The 13,444-nt window shown below is 34.4% G+C and overlaps 1 protein-coding gene across 1 annotated transcript in view; it reads right to left on the bottom strand.

Annotated features, from left to right (window-relative positions):
- Positions 1-13,444, bottom strand: part of dpy (fibrillin-like protein dumpy) — a 294,688-nt gene that overhangs the window by 121,775 nt on the left and 159,469 nt on the right. The window contains 12 exon segments of the mRNA XM_089597931.1: positions 323-1,609; positions 4,062-4,376; positions 4,612-4,926; positions 6,025-6,041; positions 9,419-9,731; positions 9,809-10,111; positions 10,506-10,823; positions 10,900-11,199; positions 11,282-11,593; positions 11,697-12,005; positions 12,125-12,457; positions 12,576-13,334. Of these exon segments, the coding sequence (XP_089454057.1) occupies positions 323-1,609; positions 4,062-4,376; positions 4,612-4,926; positions 6,025-6,041; positions 9,419-9,731; positions 9,809-10,111; positions 10,506-10,823; positions 10,900-11,199; positions 11,282-11,593; positions 11,697-12,005; positions 12,125-12,457; positions 12,576-13,334 (4,881 nt within the window).

Below are 13,444 nucleotides of genomic sequence, written 5' to 3' on the forward strand. Positions count from 1 at the left end.
GGAATAATTTCCAAGTTGTTTCTAGACTGATGCTTTTACCTTACTAGTCTTTATACTTTGAGCATAGATTTTGTGTTTTTACTTATATATGTTTTATTACTGTTCAAACACAGTAACGTGATTTATAGCTTTAACTTGAAAAGGGTTGTCTACTATGTAACAAAAAAGTAGTCGAATTATTTGTTCCTAAACACTCTTTAGAATGGATTTTTATGTGAATGTATTTGAGTTATAATTTAATTATAACAGTAAAAAAGTATTTTTGTTAATAAGTATGAACTAGACTCCGCACGAATTGAATTTATATCAGCTTAATACTCACTTGTGATTAAAGATGGAGTACACTGTATTTGGGCATCTCCGACGTAGCCTTCAGGACAACTGCAGATGGGTACATGATTATGTACTGCACATCTAGCAGACTCTCCACAAGCTTCTTGACAAGGATTTTTACATTTTTTATTGATACAAGCAGCATTGTTAGAACATTCTGTATTATCTATACACTCAGGTCTACAGTTAGGAGGTCTACCTATATAGTTCAGCAAACAAGAGCAGGCTGGCTGAGAATTTATTTTCTTACACTGAGAGTTTAGCCCACATGGATTTGGTGTACAAGGATCACCACGTTCCTCAGGTGTGATGACAATTTTCGTACAAAATTTAAATGGATCACCACTATAACCACTAGTACAGCTACATATTGGATTATGGTTGAGAACAGTGCATTTTGCATTTCGACCACAGTTACCAGGACAAGGATCATTGCATTTATTGTCCATACAAGCTTTATTTTGTGGGCATTCAGTACTAACAGTACATTCTGGACGACAAGTTGGCGGTGATCCTATAAATCCTGACTGACAGGAACAAACTGCATGTCCATTAAGTGTTCGACAAGCACTGTTTGGTCCACAAGGTGATGGATCACAAGCATCGATGATTGGTTGCTCTGTTACTCTACCTCTTAAATTACATCCTATAATCGGGTCTCCAGTATATTCAGGTAGGCAAGCACACGAAGGTGCATGAATAATGACCCGACATGTCGCCATAGGCCCGCAAGCATTATTACAAGGATTTACGCACTTGTTATTTAAGCAGGCAGTGTTACGATCGCAGTCTGAATTCGTTACACATTCAGGCTTGCAGCCTATATAAGGATCGCCAAAGTATTCTGGTAAGCAAGCACATGCACCTACGCCATTTCTCGCATTACAAACGGCATTAGCACCACAGGGTGAAGGATTACATGGTGTTGGATGCTCGGTTATTATTGGCTGCTCATAAACAGCAGTGCATTCACGGAATGGATCTCCAGTAAAACCTTCTTTACAAATGCACACAGGATTATGTTGGACAACGTTGCATAGTGTGTTACTACCACATGATCCTGGACATGGATCAATACAGCGTTCATTTTGACATGCGAGATTTCCTGGACATTCTTCGTTAATAAGACATTCTGGGCGGCAGTTCGGCGGTCTACCAACAAAATTTGGTAAACATGAGCAAGCAGGTACTCCATCAACAGTTCGGCATTGAGAATTCGGACCACAAATTGATGTTGAGCAAGGATTTTCTGGTGGTAAATATGTTGGTGTTTTGCCTGAAACCAGAAAAAAATTTTAAAATAAGACTTTAAAATACATTTAAGTGAGAAATAACATTTTTATCAAGCTTGATTTTTTATTGGTATTTTTAATCCTTGGAAATCACAAACAAAACGTTCAAATATTTTACAATTTTTTTTGTGTAAAGACTATTTGTATTAAAATATTAGGCTTGTTTCAGACTGTTTTAGAAATTCTGATGATTAGTAATCCTAATTTGGGGACGATTCCGATTTCTGCGGCACTGAGCTGTATACAGATATATTTGGTTATTGGATAGTAAAAGACAGAAATATTGGTCGCCACAGAAATCGTAATCATGCCCTAATTTATTTTCCTTATTTAAGGTGATTAATTTTAAACGATAGCGAGCAAGAAAATATAATTTTTTTATGGCAGTGGCTTGGCAGTTTGCTGCGCAGGCAGGGATATTCACTTTTTGCCGGCTGGGGTTTGAAAAATCGTATACACAAGGTTCAAAATAAAAGAAGCCTCGAACTGTCTGTTCATCATCTTCGGCTTCATCTTAGAGGACAATACACAGATGATCTGAGACTTTCTTGACTTTTCTTGCGTAGAGGCGTAATATTCTACTATGCTTGCTAATAAAGCAAAGAGCTACATTTTCTCTGTGTTGTGAAGTTTAAATCGTATGAGGTCCCTACGGACTAAAAAATTATCATAGATGGCGTTCTGTAGCTAAGAGAAAAATGGTGTTACATTGACAAAAATGGACTAGCCGTGATCTCCTGACGTCAGCGTGACGGATATGTTGTCACATAAGTAAGTCCACATCATTGTCTAATAAATACATAAGGTGGGCTCTTCAGGCACCGTACCGATCTGCCAATCAGAAGGCTTGGAAAAGCGACCTTCCATATTGTATTTTCCACCAATGAGTGCAGAGAACACGTTGTTCAACTACTGCTACACGTAAACAAGAGTTCAGGGTAAAAAATTTCCTTGATAAATAATATGATTAAAATTTGTTAGGTGCAATACTTTATATATAAATATAATTCTATGTAATCATCTGAATAGTTGTGAGATATACAATGAACACAGTAGATTAAATATTTCCACAAACAAATTTTACAATTTTTTTTTTCTTTTTATAAGAATTTTTAACATCAATAATCAGTTGTTTTGTTCATCTCTTGCATCTTATTCACGTTATTGTACGTACGAGGCTTTTAATTTAATTTTGCTTTTCGAGGTAAGTTGTATTTATTTTTAGCAATAAAGTGTAAGTAGTAAAACAACGCGCTTTCTGTACTCATTAGTGGAAAATAAAATATGGAAGGTCGCTTGTTCCGAGCTTTCTCATTGGCTGATCGGTACGGTGGCTGAAGAGCCTACCTTATGTATTTATAACACCATGGCCCACATTACCGTATATTGTCGTCACTTACAGTAACAGTGTGTTAGTAACGCCATTTTTCTCTTAGCTACAGTACGCCATCTATGCTGAGATTGCTTATAGTAGCGACCTCATACGGATCATGCCTGGAAATAAAGAAGTTTCAATAACTACGGATACCGTCGTTTCATGTGTTTCATTTTTCCAGCCTAGGTGCGAAATACATTATTATTCTATGATATAAGTTGAAATTATACGTAAAATATACTGTAACTGTACGATTGTATTTCTATATCAGAGAGTTATAAGCGTGCAGTCATCCTGAGAAAGAAAAACAAGGACCTGAGAAAATTTGTTGTGATTGTATGTAACTACTGTCTTAGTTAAATCTCATCTTACTTAAAATATATGATTGAGTCGTCTATAAAAAAATCGTAAAACTTTAAAATACACCAAATCTAGTTAACGTAAGCTTTAAATCTATTAGAAAAATTGGAAATTAATTGCAAGTACATTTAACAATTATTGCCACATTACTTGAAAGAAGTGTGTACATTTTGTGTTTCGATGCAGTAAAAATATTTAAAATTTGTTAGATCTTCAGTAAAAATTCTTGCCAAAAATGTTTATTGCAAAAAAGTCGTTTGTGATTGCAATGTTGAATACATTTAATGAATACGTAAATCTTTTAAAGGTTTAAAAATTATAGCTCCATTTAAAATAATAAAAGACTTTTCCATAATATTTTTTTAGAAAAAGTTTTACAAAAAAAAAAATCAGAAGTTGTATTTTCCAATAACTACTAGATCTTTTCAAATGGGGTTTGGAGATTTATGGTTTATCTTTCAAAAGAAGCCAATACTTAGTCAACTTAGGTGGTAAGACCATTGATAGTTTGTATGGTTTTTTAAAGGAATACTATGCTAAAATTAGTCAAGAAAAGAGTTAAATGTGTAAAAGGAATGTGGAGCTGGGATGAATATCCTTATCTGAAAGATTTATGAAGTATCCATGAATCCTATTGGTGGGGTAGAGTAAAGGCGAAAAAAGAGAATTGAACATTTTGTGAGATTAATATTAAAAGTTACCTTCAGCAGCTACGCAGTTAAATAATGGGTTCCCGGTGTAACCTTCTGGACAAGTACAAACTGGATTATGATTAATTACTTGGCACAGAGCACCAGCACCACAAGTCTGTGTGCAAGGATCTTCACAGCGCTGTACTATGCAAGCTCTATTCTGTGGACAATCAGCGCTAACAAGGCATTCCGGCCGACATGTGGGTGGTGTTCCAATATACGGTTGTTTACAAGTACAAGCTGCATGACCGTCAACTACGCGGCAGTTACTATATGGCCCACAAGGTGATGGATCGCATGGTTTTGAATCAGGTTCTTTAGGTACTAAATATACAATTTTCATTAGTGAATACCATTGAAAACATATAAATACAAATCGTACGATTACGATTTATGTGGCCCCAATAATCCATACATACGATCTAAATAAGTGAGGCCACAGGAGTCGTAATCTCCAGCAAATTTAATTATGTATATAACAGTAAAATGAATATCGCTATTCAGTATTGATAACGTAAAAATATTGTATAGAAGTATTTTTACTTTGTTGTAATCTTACTTTGTTGCGGAACGTGACAAGCGCTTAATGGATCTCCAGTGTAACCAGATAAACAAGTACACGTTGGTTGATGATTGAACACATTACACTCAGCGTTTAATCCACATGTACCAGTACAGGGATTTTTACATTTATTGTTGATACATGCTTTTGAGTATGGACAATCTGAGTTCTGTATACACTCTGGTCGACAGCTAACATATGGATCTCCAATATAATCAGGTGGACATGTGCATGAACCAGCTCCATTTCTTTCAGTACAAATGGCATTTGAACCGCAAGGAGATGGATTACAAGGCAAGTTTGGTATTTCGGCTATAATTGCTAAAACCAAAAAAGTTATTTAACTTGATTATGAGAATAATATTCAAAAAACAAAAAGATAAACTTAAAAAATTACTAGTCCGAAAAAAATTGTAGCAAAATTGTGACTGGTATACTTAAAAATTTAAAAATCTCACTCTACATCCATAAAGTGGCAATTACTACACAAATTTTTTTGAAATTTTCAACGTTTTTTTTTGCATAAATTTAATCATGAAATTAAAAAAAACATATTTATAAATTTTGTTTAGAATTATTCTTCATAAAGTTTAGAGCAGTGGTGTCATCTGATAGTATATAAAGATACCAAATAACTTTATGAAAATAAAGTATGATGTTTTTTAGGAACTATTGTTAAGATTTTATAAATGTCCCTTATAATTTTGTTAAAGGTTGTATGTTAAAAAAAACTTAAAAAGATTCAACAAAAACTACTTAAAATTAAGAAAAAATGGAAAGGGGACCTTGTTGAAGAATACAAAAGAGAATATATTCTACAGAGTAAGTTAAGTTATGTAGAATCAATTATAATGATGAATTCAACTGTAATAGCGAATATATTCATAAAAATATGATTACAATTTAAAGCATATACTATTTGGCTGTGTATTGTAAATGGGGAAGAGACAAGTTTGCAATGTTAGCCTTTAGTTAGCCTCAATTTTTATCGAGTCGTACTTGATGTATGCAAAAAGAGTTTCAGTATTATCAATAGCAAGAAATAAAAATATATTAATATACATAAGTAAATAAAAATTGCATTTTATATAAATAAACAATCTGAAATATAAGAGTTCAATGATCAAGAAATTTTTTAAAGCGTTTCCAACTATAGAAAGTTTTATGATATGATAACGATATTGAAATTTAAGAGTTGAATTATTTTTTGTTTCGATACCAATAGATTTTTTACACTTTCTCTTTCCTTCTTCCAAATGATCATCTCAAATTATAAATCCCTACTCGAAGGGATCGTTTGTAGTGAGCAATCGGAGCTGCCACTGCAGAGAGCAACAGCTAGTCGCAGCCTCACGTACAGTTTGTGTATACATCTAGCCTATACAAATAAGCTATAGATTGAGCTACCACTACCTGCAGTGGCGGCTCTGACTGCAGTGACTGCTCACTTTCAGAAGTATGAGCCCCGTTAGATAGCGCTGATGCTGATTTTAAAGTACAGAAGGGACAGTGTGGCAGATGTGAGAGCTTCTCCTGATTGGCTCTGCTACATGCAGGACCAACACGCACACAATCCTAATCAACCAATCACTAGCTCGGAATCTCATATCTATGAGCTTTATAAGTTGAGTGTTGAGTGATATACATCAATATGTGTGAGTAATATACGTAATTTTTTTTTATATATATACATTATAGTGCTCTACGTCCAGCTCCTTTAATAAGGGCACTATACTATGGGCACTTAGCACTTGGGAAAGGGACAAGGAAAGGGATGGGAGGCCTCCCATTACAGGAGGTGGGTAGGGGAAAATTAGAAAATTTTTGCTGTGAGAAGGTCGCCTAAACCCTCCTCGAGGAGCATTGCGTGGTAAAAAAGCACATGTGAAAAATCACAGAGGTACATGCCCGAAAAGTCGCACTAGCTGGGAATCGAACCACGGTCTCCCGCGTGCCAATCCACGACCTAGCCGACTGAGCCACCACATGCTGAATAATATACATAAATAAACAGTTTTTAAAAAGAGTCATGAATATGGCGGCCCATCTGCCACACTGTCCCTTGACCCTCTGTATCTCAAAGTTATACTAACACCACGTAATACAGAGCGGCAAGTACAAACTTGTTTACAATATTGGTAGGTTAATATTATATTATTGATGTTTACCAAATTTCATGTCCTATAATAGAAATATGTAAGTGAATTGAATATGTTAATGGTGGAGTTAGGCCTTTTAAAGAATGCAGCAGAATTTTAAATTCGAATCATGTTTTACTATGTGGTCATTATGAAAAAACTAAAACAGGATCAGATAAATACTTTGCTTTGTGTTTGCAATCGTCTTTTTAAATAATTACCCCCACGAAATCGTTATTGATATTATAACTGACAATAAGAAAGAAATTAATGCAGTGTGCAGTTGTAAAACAGGGAATTCTGGTTCTTGTTAACATATTGTGGGATTATGGGTGCATGTTTATATTCAAACAGGTAAGTATTTAATATTAATTAATAGGGTGTTGTATCATTAATAAAATTAATATTAATAGGGAAACGAAGGATGCCGTAGAGACATTGAGTTGCATACATTTAAAGTAGCAATGGGATCATATTGAACAAAAAATTAGCAATGTATACGTAGCAACACCATTTGAGAAATTTTGCCATGGATCAAAAATCCACCTAAAATATGACATCTCCTGCGCAGTAAAAAGTTGAATATTTAAAATGCGAAGCACCGCAGATGTTATAAGTGAGTTTTTATATGATACATGTTTTGTACAAGTTAGCGTACACTACTGTCATCTGCTTTGTTTAGTATAACTTCGATGTCAGCATCAGTGCCACCTGACGGGACTCGAACTTCCGGATAAAAAATTTTATCTCAGTTAGACAATACTTTATCAATCGTATAAGCTCTATTTAATTTTGCATATCATTCATGCTTTGTATTAAATTTATTTGTAATTTTAATCCAAATCTCAAAGACCTAGTTCATTGATCTGAATCAATAATATGAAACTTATGTCGTTTGTTGAACATGTCGTTCTGTTCTCAGTTGTTTCCATAATGACTTGAGGGTCAGTCCCTAAGCACACGATTAGTAAGAGCTAATTTTGGGAGTACGAATAAAAACTCTAAAAAATCAGGTGTTAGTTTAAGCAACGTTTCGTTGGTCTTAACGCCAACCTCATCAGGCTCACTTTATTAACAAAGAAAACAAAAATAAAAAACACAACAATTTTTGTAAATTACGTTGTAGGGCCACACTTTATAAATATTAATAATAGATACTCACGTCTATATCGTTAAGACGATCGTTACAGACTGTTGGTCCCCTTAAACGAATAACGTAAGTGTCGAAAATGTATGTATTTCTATATATACATATAAACGATAAATGTACTGTTCTTTTCTTTTTGTCTATTTGGTTCATGGTCTAGAATTTTGGTTTAAGAAAAATTAAAGTTATGGTTGAATTCTTTCATGTGTGAAACAACAACAAGTTCATCTTTCTTTGTACTTTTGTGTTTGTTTAGCCGTTTTTTCAATGCTCTCTTTGTCTCACCTACGTATGATGCAGAGCACAAATCGCAAGAGAAATGATACACGACATTGGTTTGATTGAGCTTATCAATTTTATCCTTTCCAAGAATGATAACACTCTAAAATTTGTTTTGTCCACAAATCTTCTTGTGGAAGGATTTATTAGATAAAAGAATGGAATTGACAGGAAGAATGTTCTCATGGCTAAAAGAATTTTACGCGATGATGACTATACTGAACTTTTTATACAAAAATACATCAAGAAATGACTTCACTAAATTAACAATACTAGTAATGATAATAACTTTTTACTAAATGACAATCTAAGTGCTAGAATAAAAATTTCTATCTCTTACAACCCGTTATTTTTTAAATTTTGTTAAAAAACTTTGAAAAAATTAAATATACAATTTTACACAACTATTCAAAACAAATTTTAGAGTGTTATCATTCTTGGAAAGGATAAAATTGATAAGCTCAATCAAAGCAATGTCGTGTATCATTTCTCTTGCGATTCGTGCTCTGCATCATACGTAGGTGAGACAAAGAGAGCATAGAAAAAACGGCTAAACAAACACAAAAGTACAAAGAAAGATGAACTTGTTGTTGGTTCACACATGAAAGAATTTAACCATAACTTTAATTTTTCTTAAACCAAAATTCTAGACCATGAACCAAATAGACAAAAAATATTAATATCAGAAATGCTACACATACACTCGACTAAGCAAACAATAAATAAAAAAGAGGATACCTTACTTCTCAATAACATACATAAAGTTTTTATAAGTAATCTCTTTTACATACGTACACACGTTATCTATATTTGTAAGAAAAGTACATTTATCGTTTATATGTATATATAGAAATACATACATTTTCGACACTTACGTTATTCGTTTAAGGGGACCAACAGTCTGTAACGATCGTCTTAACGATATAGACGTGAGTATCTATTATTAATATTTATAAAGTGTGGCCCTACAACGTAATTTACAAAAATTGTTGTGTTTTTTATTTTTGTTTTCTTTGTTAATAAAGTGAGCCTGATGAGGTTGGCGTTAAGACCAACGAAACGTTGCTTAAACTAACACCTGATTTTTTAGAGTTTTTATTCGTACTCCCAAAATTAGCTCTTACTAATCGTGTGCTTACGTACTGACCCTCAAGTGATAATATGAAACTATTACAGTTCTCCAATATTATATAAAATCAAGATTATCTATAATTATGAACGACTGTGATGAAAAAAAAACCTACGTTTTAAAATACATCCAGAGAAAGGATCCCCTTCAAATCCTTCATAACATTGACATTCGGGTCGGTGATTGTGTACACTACATTTTGCATTAAATCCACAAGATCCTTTACATGGATCAGAACATTTATTATTCTGCCCACAAGCTAAGTAACTAGGACAGTCTTGATCAATTGAACATTCTGGTCGACAGTTTGGAGGAGCACCAATCATGTCTTGGTTACATGTACAAATCGCTCTGTTATCTTGAATACGACAAATGGCATTTGTACCACATGGTGATGGTCGACATGGTTCAACACGTTTGGTTTCTTGAAATGTATTAGATATAAAATAGCCTTTCTGTGGTTTTGAATTTGAAAATTTTGAAGTTACAATATATAAATACCTTCTTTGATACATTGGGTAAACGGATCTCCAGCAAAGCCTGTCGGGCAGCTGCATATTGGGTTGTGATTGCTTACTATGCAGTTAGCATTCAAACCACATGCACTGCGACATGGATCACTACATTTCTGGTCAATGCACGCCATATGTGGTAAACATTCAGAACTAACCAAGCATTCTGGTCGACAACTTGGAGGGGATCCTTGATATCCAGGGCTGCAAGAACATACAGCACGATCACTTTGTATGTGGCATATGCTGTAAGGTCCACAAGGACTTGGGGAACAAGGTGAAGAGCTGTCGTCTACAAATGAAATCAATACTTTAGAATTTTGAGTTTTAGTCACTATAAAATAACAATTTTAACACTAAACCACAAAAATGTTAATGGCATCTTATTTCTTAATTATTTTTGAGAGAACTCAATTACTTTTATTAAAACAACAAATTGTTTTACTAAATCATAGTTTTTTTAAATTGGATAGTATGTGGTTTTATGGTCTTAGAGCTGAATTGATGCAGTTGAAATGTTTTTATTTATAGACATATATTATTTTTTAAAAAATGTTAAGATGGCAGAGTAGTACAAGCGTAGGATTTGAGCTCATCATCTAATACAATATCCTTTACAAGGTATAATGTTGTTATGTATTTGACTGTTTTGTGGTTCTGAATGATTGTTGAAAAAATTAAGGTACTTGTTTTTTCTGCAGTACATGACTGGAATGGCTCTCCTGTATAACCTGGCATACAAGAACAACTTGGTACATGGTTTATAACTTCACAAACTGAATTAATGCCACAAATTCCTTGACATGGATCACGACAATATTGATTTATACAAGCCATATTACTGACACAGTCGGAATTCATCATACATTCTGGTCTGCATCCACTATATGGATTACCAATGTACGGTGGTATGCATGAACATTTTGGTACTCCATTATTTATTGTACAAATAGCATTGTTTCCACATGTTGTAGTATCACAAGGATTATCTACTATAGGTGGTGCTGCAAAAATTATGCACTTAATACTTATATAAACGACATATAAATGTGTTTTCATTTAAATAGATTTTAACCATACCAAGCTTCGGAGTACAACCGACGAATGCATCACCTTCAAATCCAAGTTTGCAAGAACAGTAAGGAGTGTGATTTATAACAGCACATTCGGAATTAGGTCCACAACTATTTGGACATGGATGAATACATTTAAATGATACGCAAGCCATATCAATAGAACATTCTTGACTAATTAAACATTCAGGTCTACAATTTGGTGAGCTACCAATAAAATTACTCTGACAAGAACACACAGGTCTACCCATTTTTACTTGACAAACTGAATGCGGTCCGCATGGACTTGGATTGCAGGGTGTTAATACTTCAGATTCTTTGGATAAAAATAATAGCTTATCAGAACTTTTTTCTGAATCAATTGATGATCATCAGAATTTGTTACTTACTTTTTTCATCTTGATAGCATTTGAAGAAAGGATCACCTGTTGTCTCACTTGGACAACTACATATAGGATTATGATTAACTACTGAGCAGACTGCACCATGTCCGCAAACTCCATTACAAGGATTTACACATTTCATATTAATGCAAGTCTGAATTTGTAAACAATCAGAGCTTACTACACACTCAGGATTACATGCAGGTGGAGATCCTCTGAAGCCAGGCATACAAGAGCATATTGCATACCCTTGAGGTGTGACTATACATCTACTGTTAGGTCCACATGGCGATGGATCACACTGAATAGGAATTGCGGCTGGTGGACCTTATATTTGTAGTTCAAAATAGAAAAAAGGCATGTGAAATTAATAATTATTTCAATGTTTTTCAAATAAGTAAGCATGTATCTCAGAAAATACCGTAGGGGATATATGTGCAGTGAACGAACGGATTTCCTGTGTACCCTACTCCGCAATAGCAAATCGGTAAATGATTAATGACATCGCAAGATGCTGCATTACCGCATGCACCATCACAAGGATTTACGCATTTGTGGTTTACGCAAGCTTGATTTAAATTACAATCAGTATTTTGTATGCATTCTAAGCGGCAAGCCATGTATGGATTTCCGTAATAATGTGATTCACACTGGCAAGTAGTAACTCCATTTTGTTCAACACATTTTGCATTAGCTCCACACTGAGATAAACTACAGGGATCAGCGTTGACTGAAACAAAAATTTTGGTTATTATTAAAGTTAATATTTTTAATGTAATGAAATTTTGATACTAATTGAAAAATGGTACGATACATATCGTTAATACTTTGAAAATAAAAATAATCAACCTGAAGTTTCATAGCATCCTTTATATGGATCTCCATTCAATCCAATTGGACAGCTACACACTGGAGTATGCAAGACAACGTGACAAAGAGCATTCTCACCACATGAACCAAGACATGGGTCCGCACATTTCCAGCCTATGCAAGCATGATCAAAAGGACAATCTGCATTACACAAACATTCTGGCCTGCAGTACGGATTATTAAGGTTTTCTGATGAGTTGCAGCTACCACACATTGCAACTGAACCACTAAAGTCTATACACGTATTGTAATCTCCACATGGCGACTTCTGACAGGGTCGAGTAACGTTTCGACCACTAGTCGTGATGGATGCTGTAATTTGATTATTTAAAGTAAAAATTTACGAGGTTATTTTTGTAAACATGGTTTTTAAATATATCTAAATAGAATATTCTGAAAACGATGTACATTAGTAGTTTATTCAACTTACGTTTTGGTGTGCATCTAATGTAAGGGTTACCGAAAAAGTTATCATTGCACTCACAAAATGGAGTATGATAAGAAACTCTGCAATGTGCATTTAGACCACAAACTGTTCCTAGTGAACAAGGATTAACACATTTATTGTTGAGACAAGTTTCACCGAGTAAGCAATCTGTATTTATGGTACATTCTTGTTTGCATCCTGCATGTGGATCTCCTAAGAACTCAGGTAAGCAAGAGCATACAGCTCTGTTATCGATAACTTGACATACTGTATTTAAACCACAGGGGCTTGGCATGCAAGAATTTTCTTTTTCAATTATCGGTCCATAAGGCTCCGAACATCTATACAATGGATTCCCTTCAAAACCTTGTCGACAACTACATAATGGATGATGATCTTTTACTTGACATTCGGTATTAATGCCACAAGCACCCAAACAAGCATCTTTACACTTGTAAGCAATACAAGATTCATTTGTAGAGCACTCGTCATTCGAAAGACATTCAGGTCTATCGCACCCACTTGGACTAGTAGGATCACCAGCTGTCCCGGGTAAACATTCGCACAATGCTTGGTTGTCTTCAGTTATTTTACACTCAGCGCTTCGCCCACAAGGATTTGGTTGGCAGGGTGTACGAGGTGGTTCATGACAACCCTGATAAGGGTCACCGTAAAATCCATATTTGCAGTAACAATGCTCTCTATTGTCAGAAATGTAGCAATCTGAATTTACTCCGCATGGTCCAGGTTGGCATAGTGATTCTCTTGGGGCTGAAAAATCAATAAAGTATAAAAAAAAGCAATAGCTAATATAAGGTATCATACATTATACTAAAATGTATAATACTAAATGTAATAATAATAAGCTCAAA

Source organism: Copidosoma floridanum, unplaced genomic scaffold (assembly GCF_036245765.1).
Source record: "Copidosoma floridanum isolate Cflo_tuat_1 unplaced genomic scaffold, Cflo_Japanese_pri ptg000040l, whole genome shotgun sequence".
Taxonomy (NCBI): Eukaryota; Metazoa; Arthropoda; class Insecta; order Hymenoptera; family Encyrtidae; genus Copidosoma; species Copidosoma floridanum.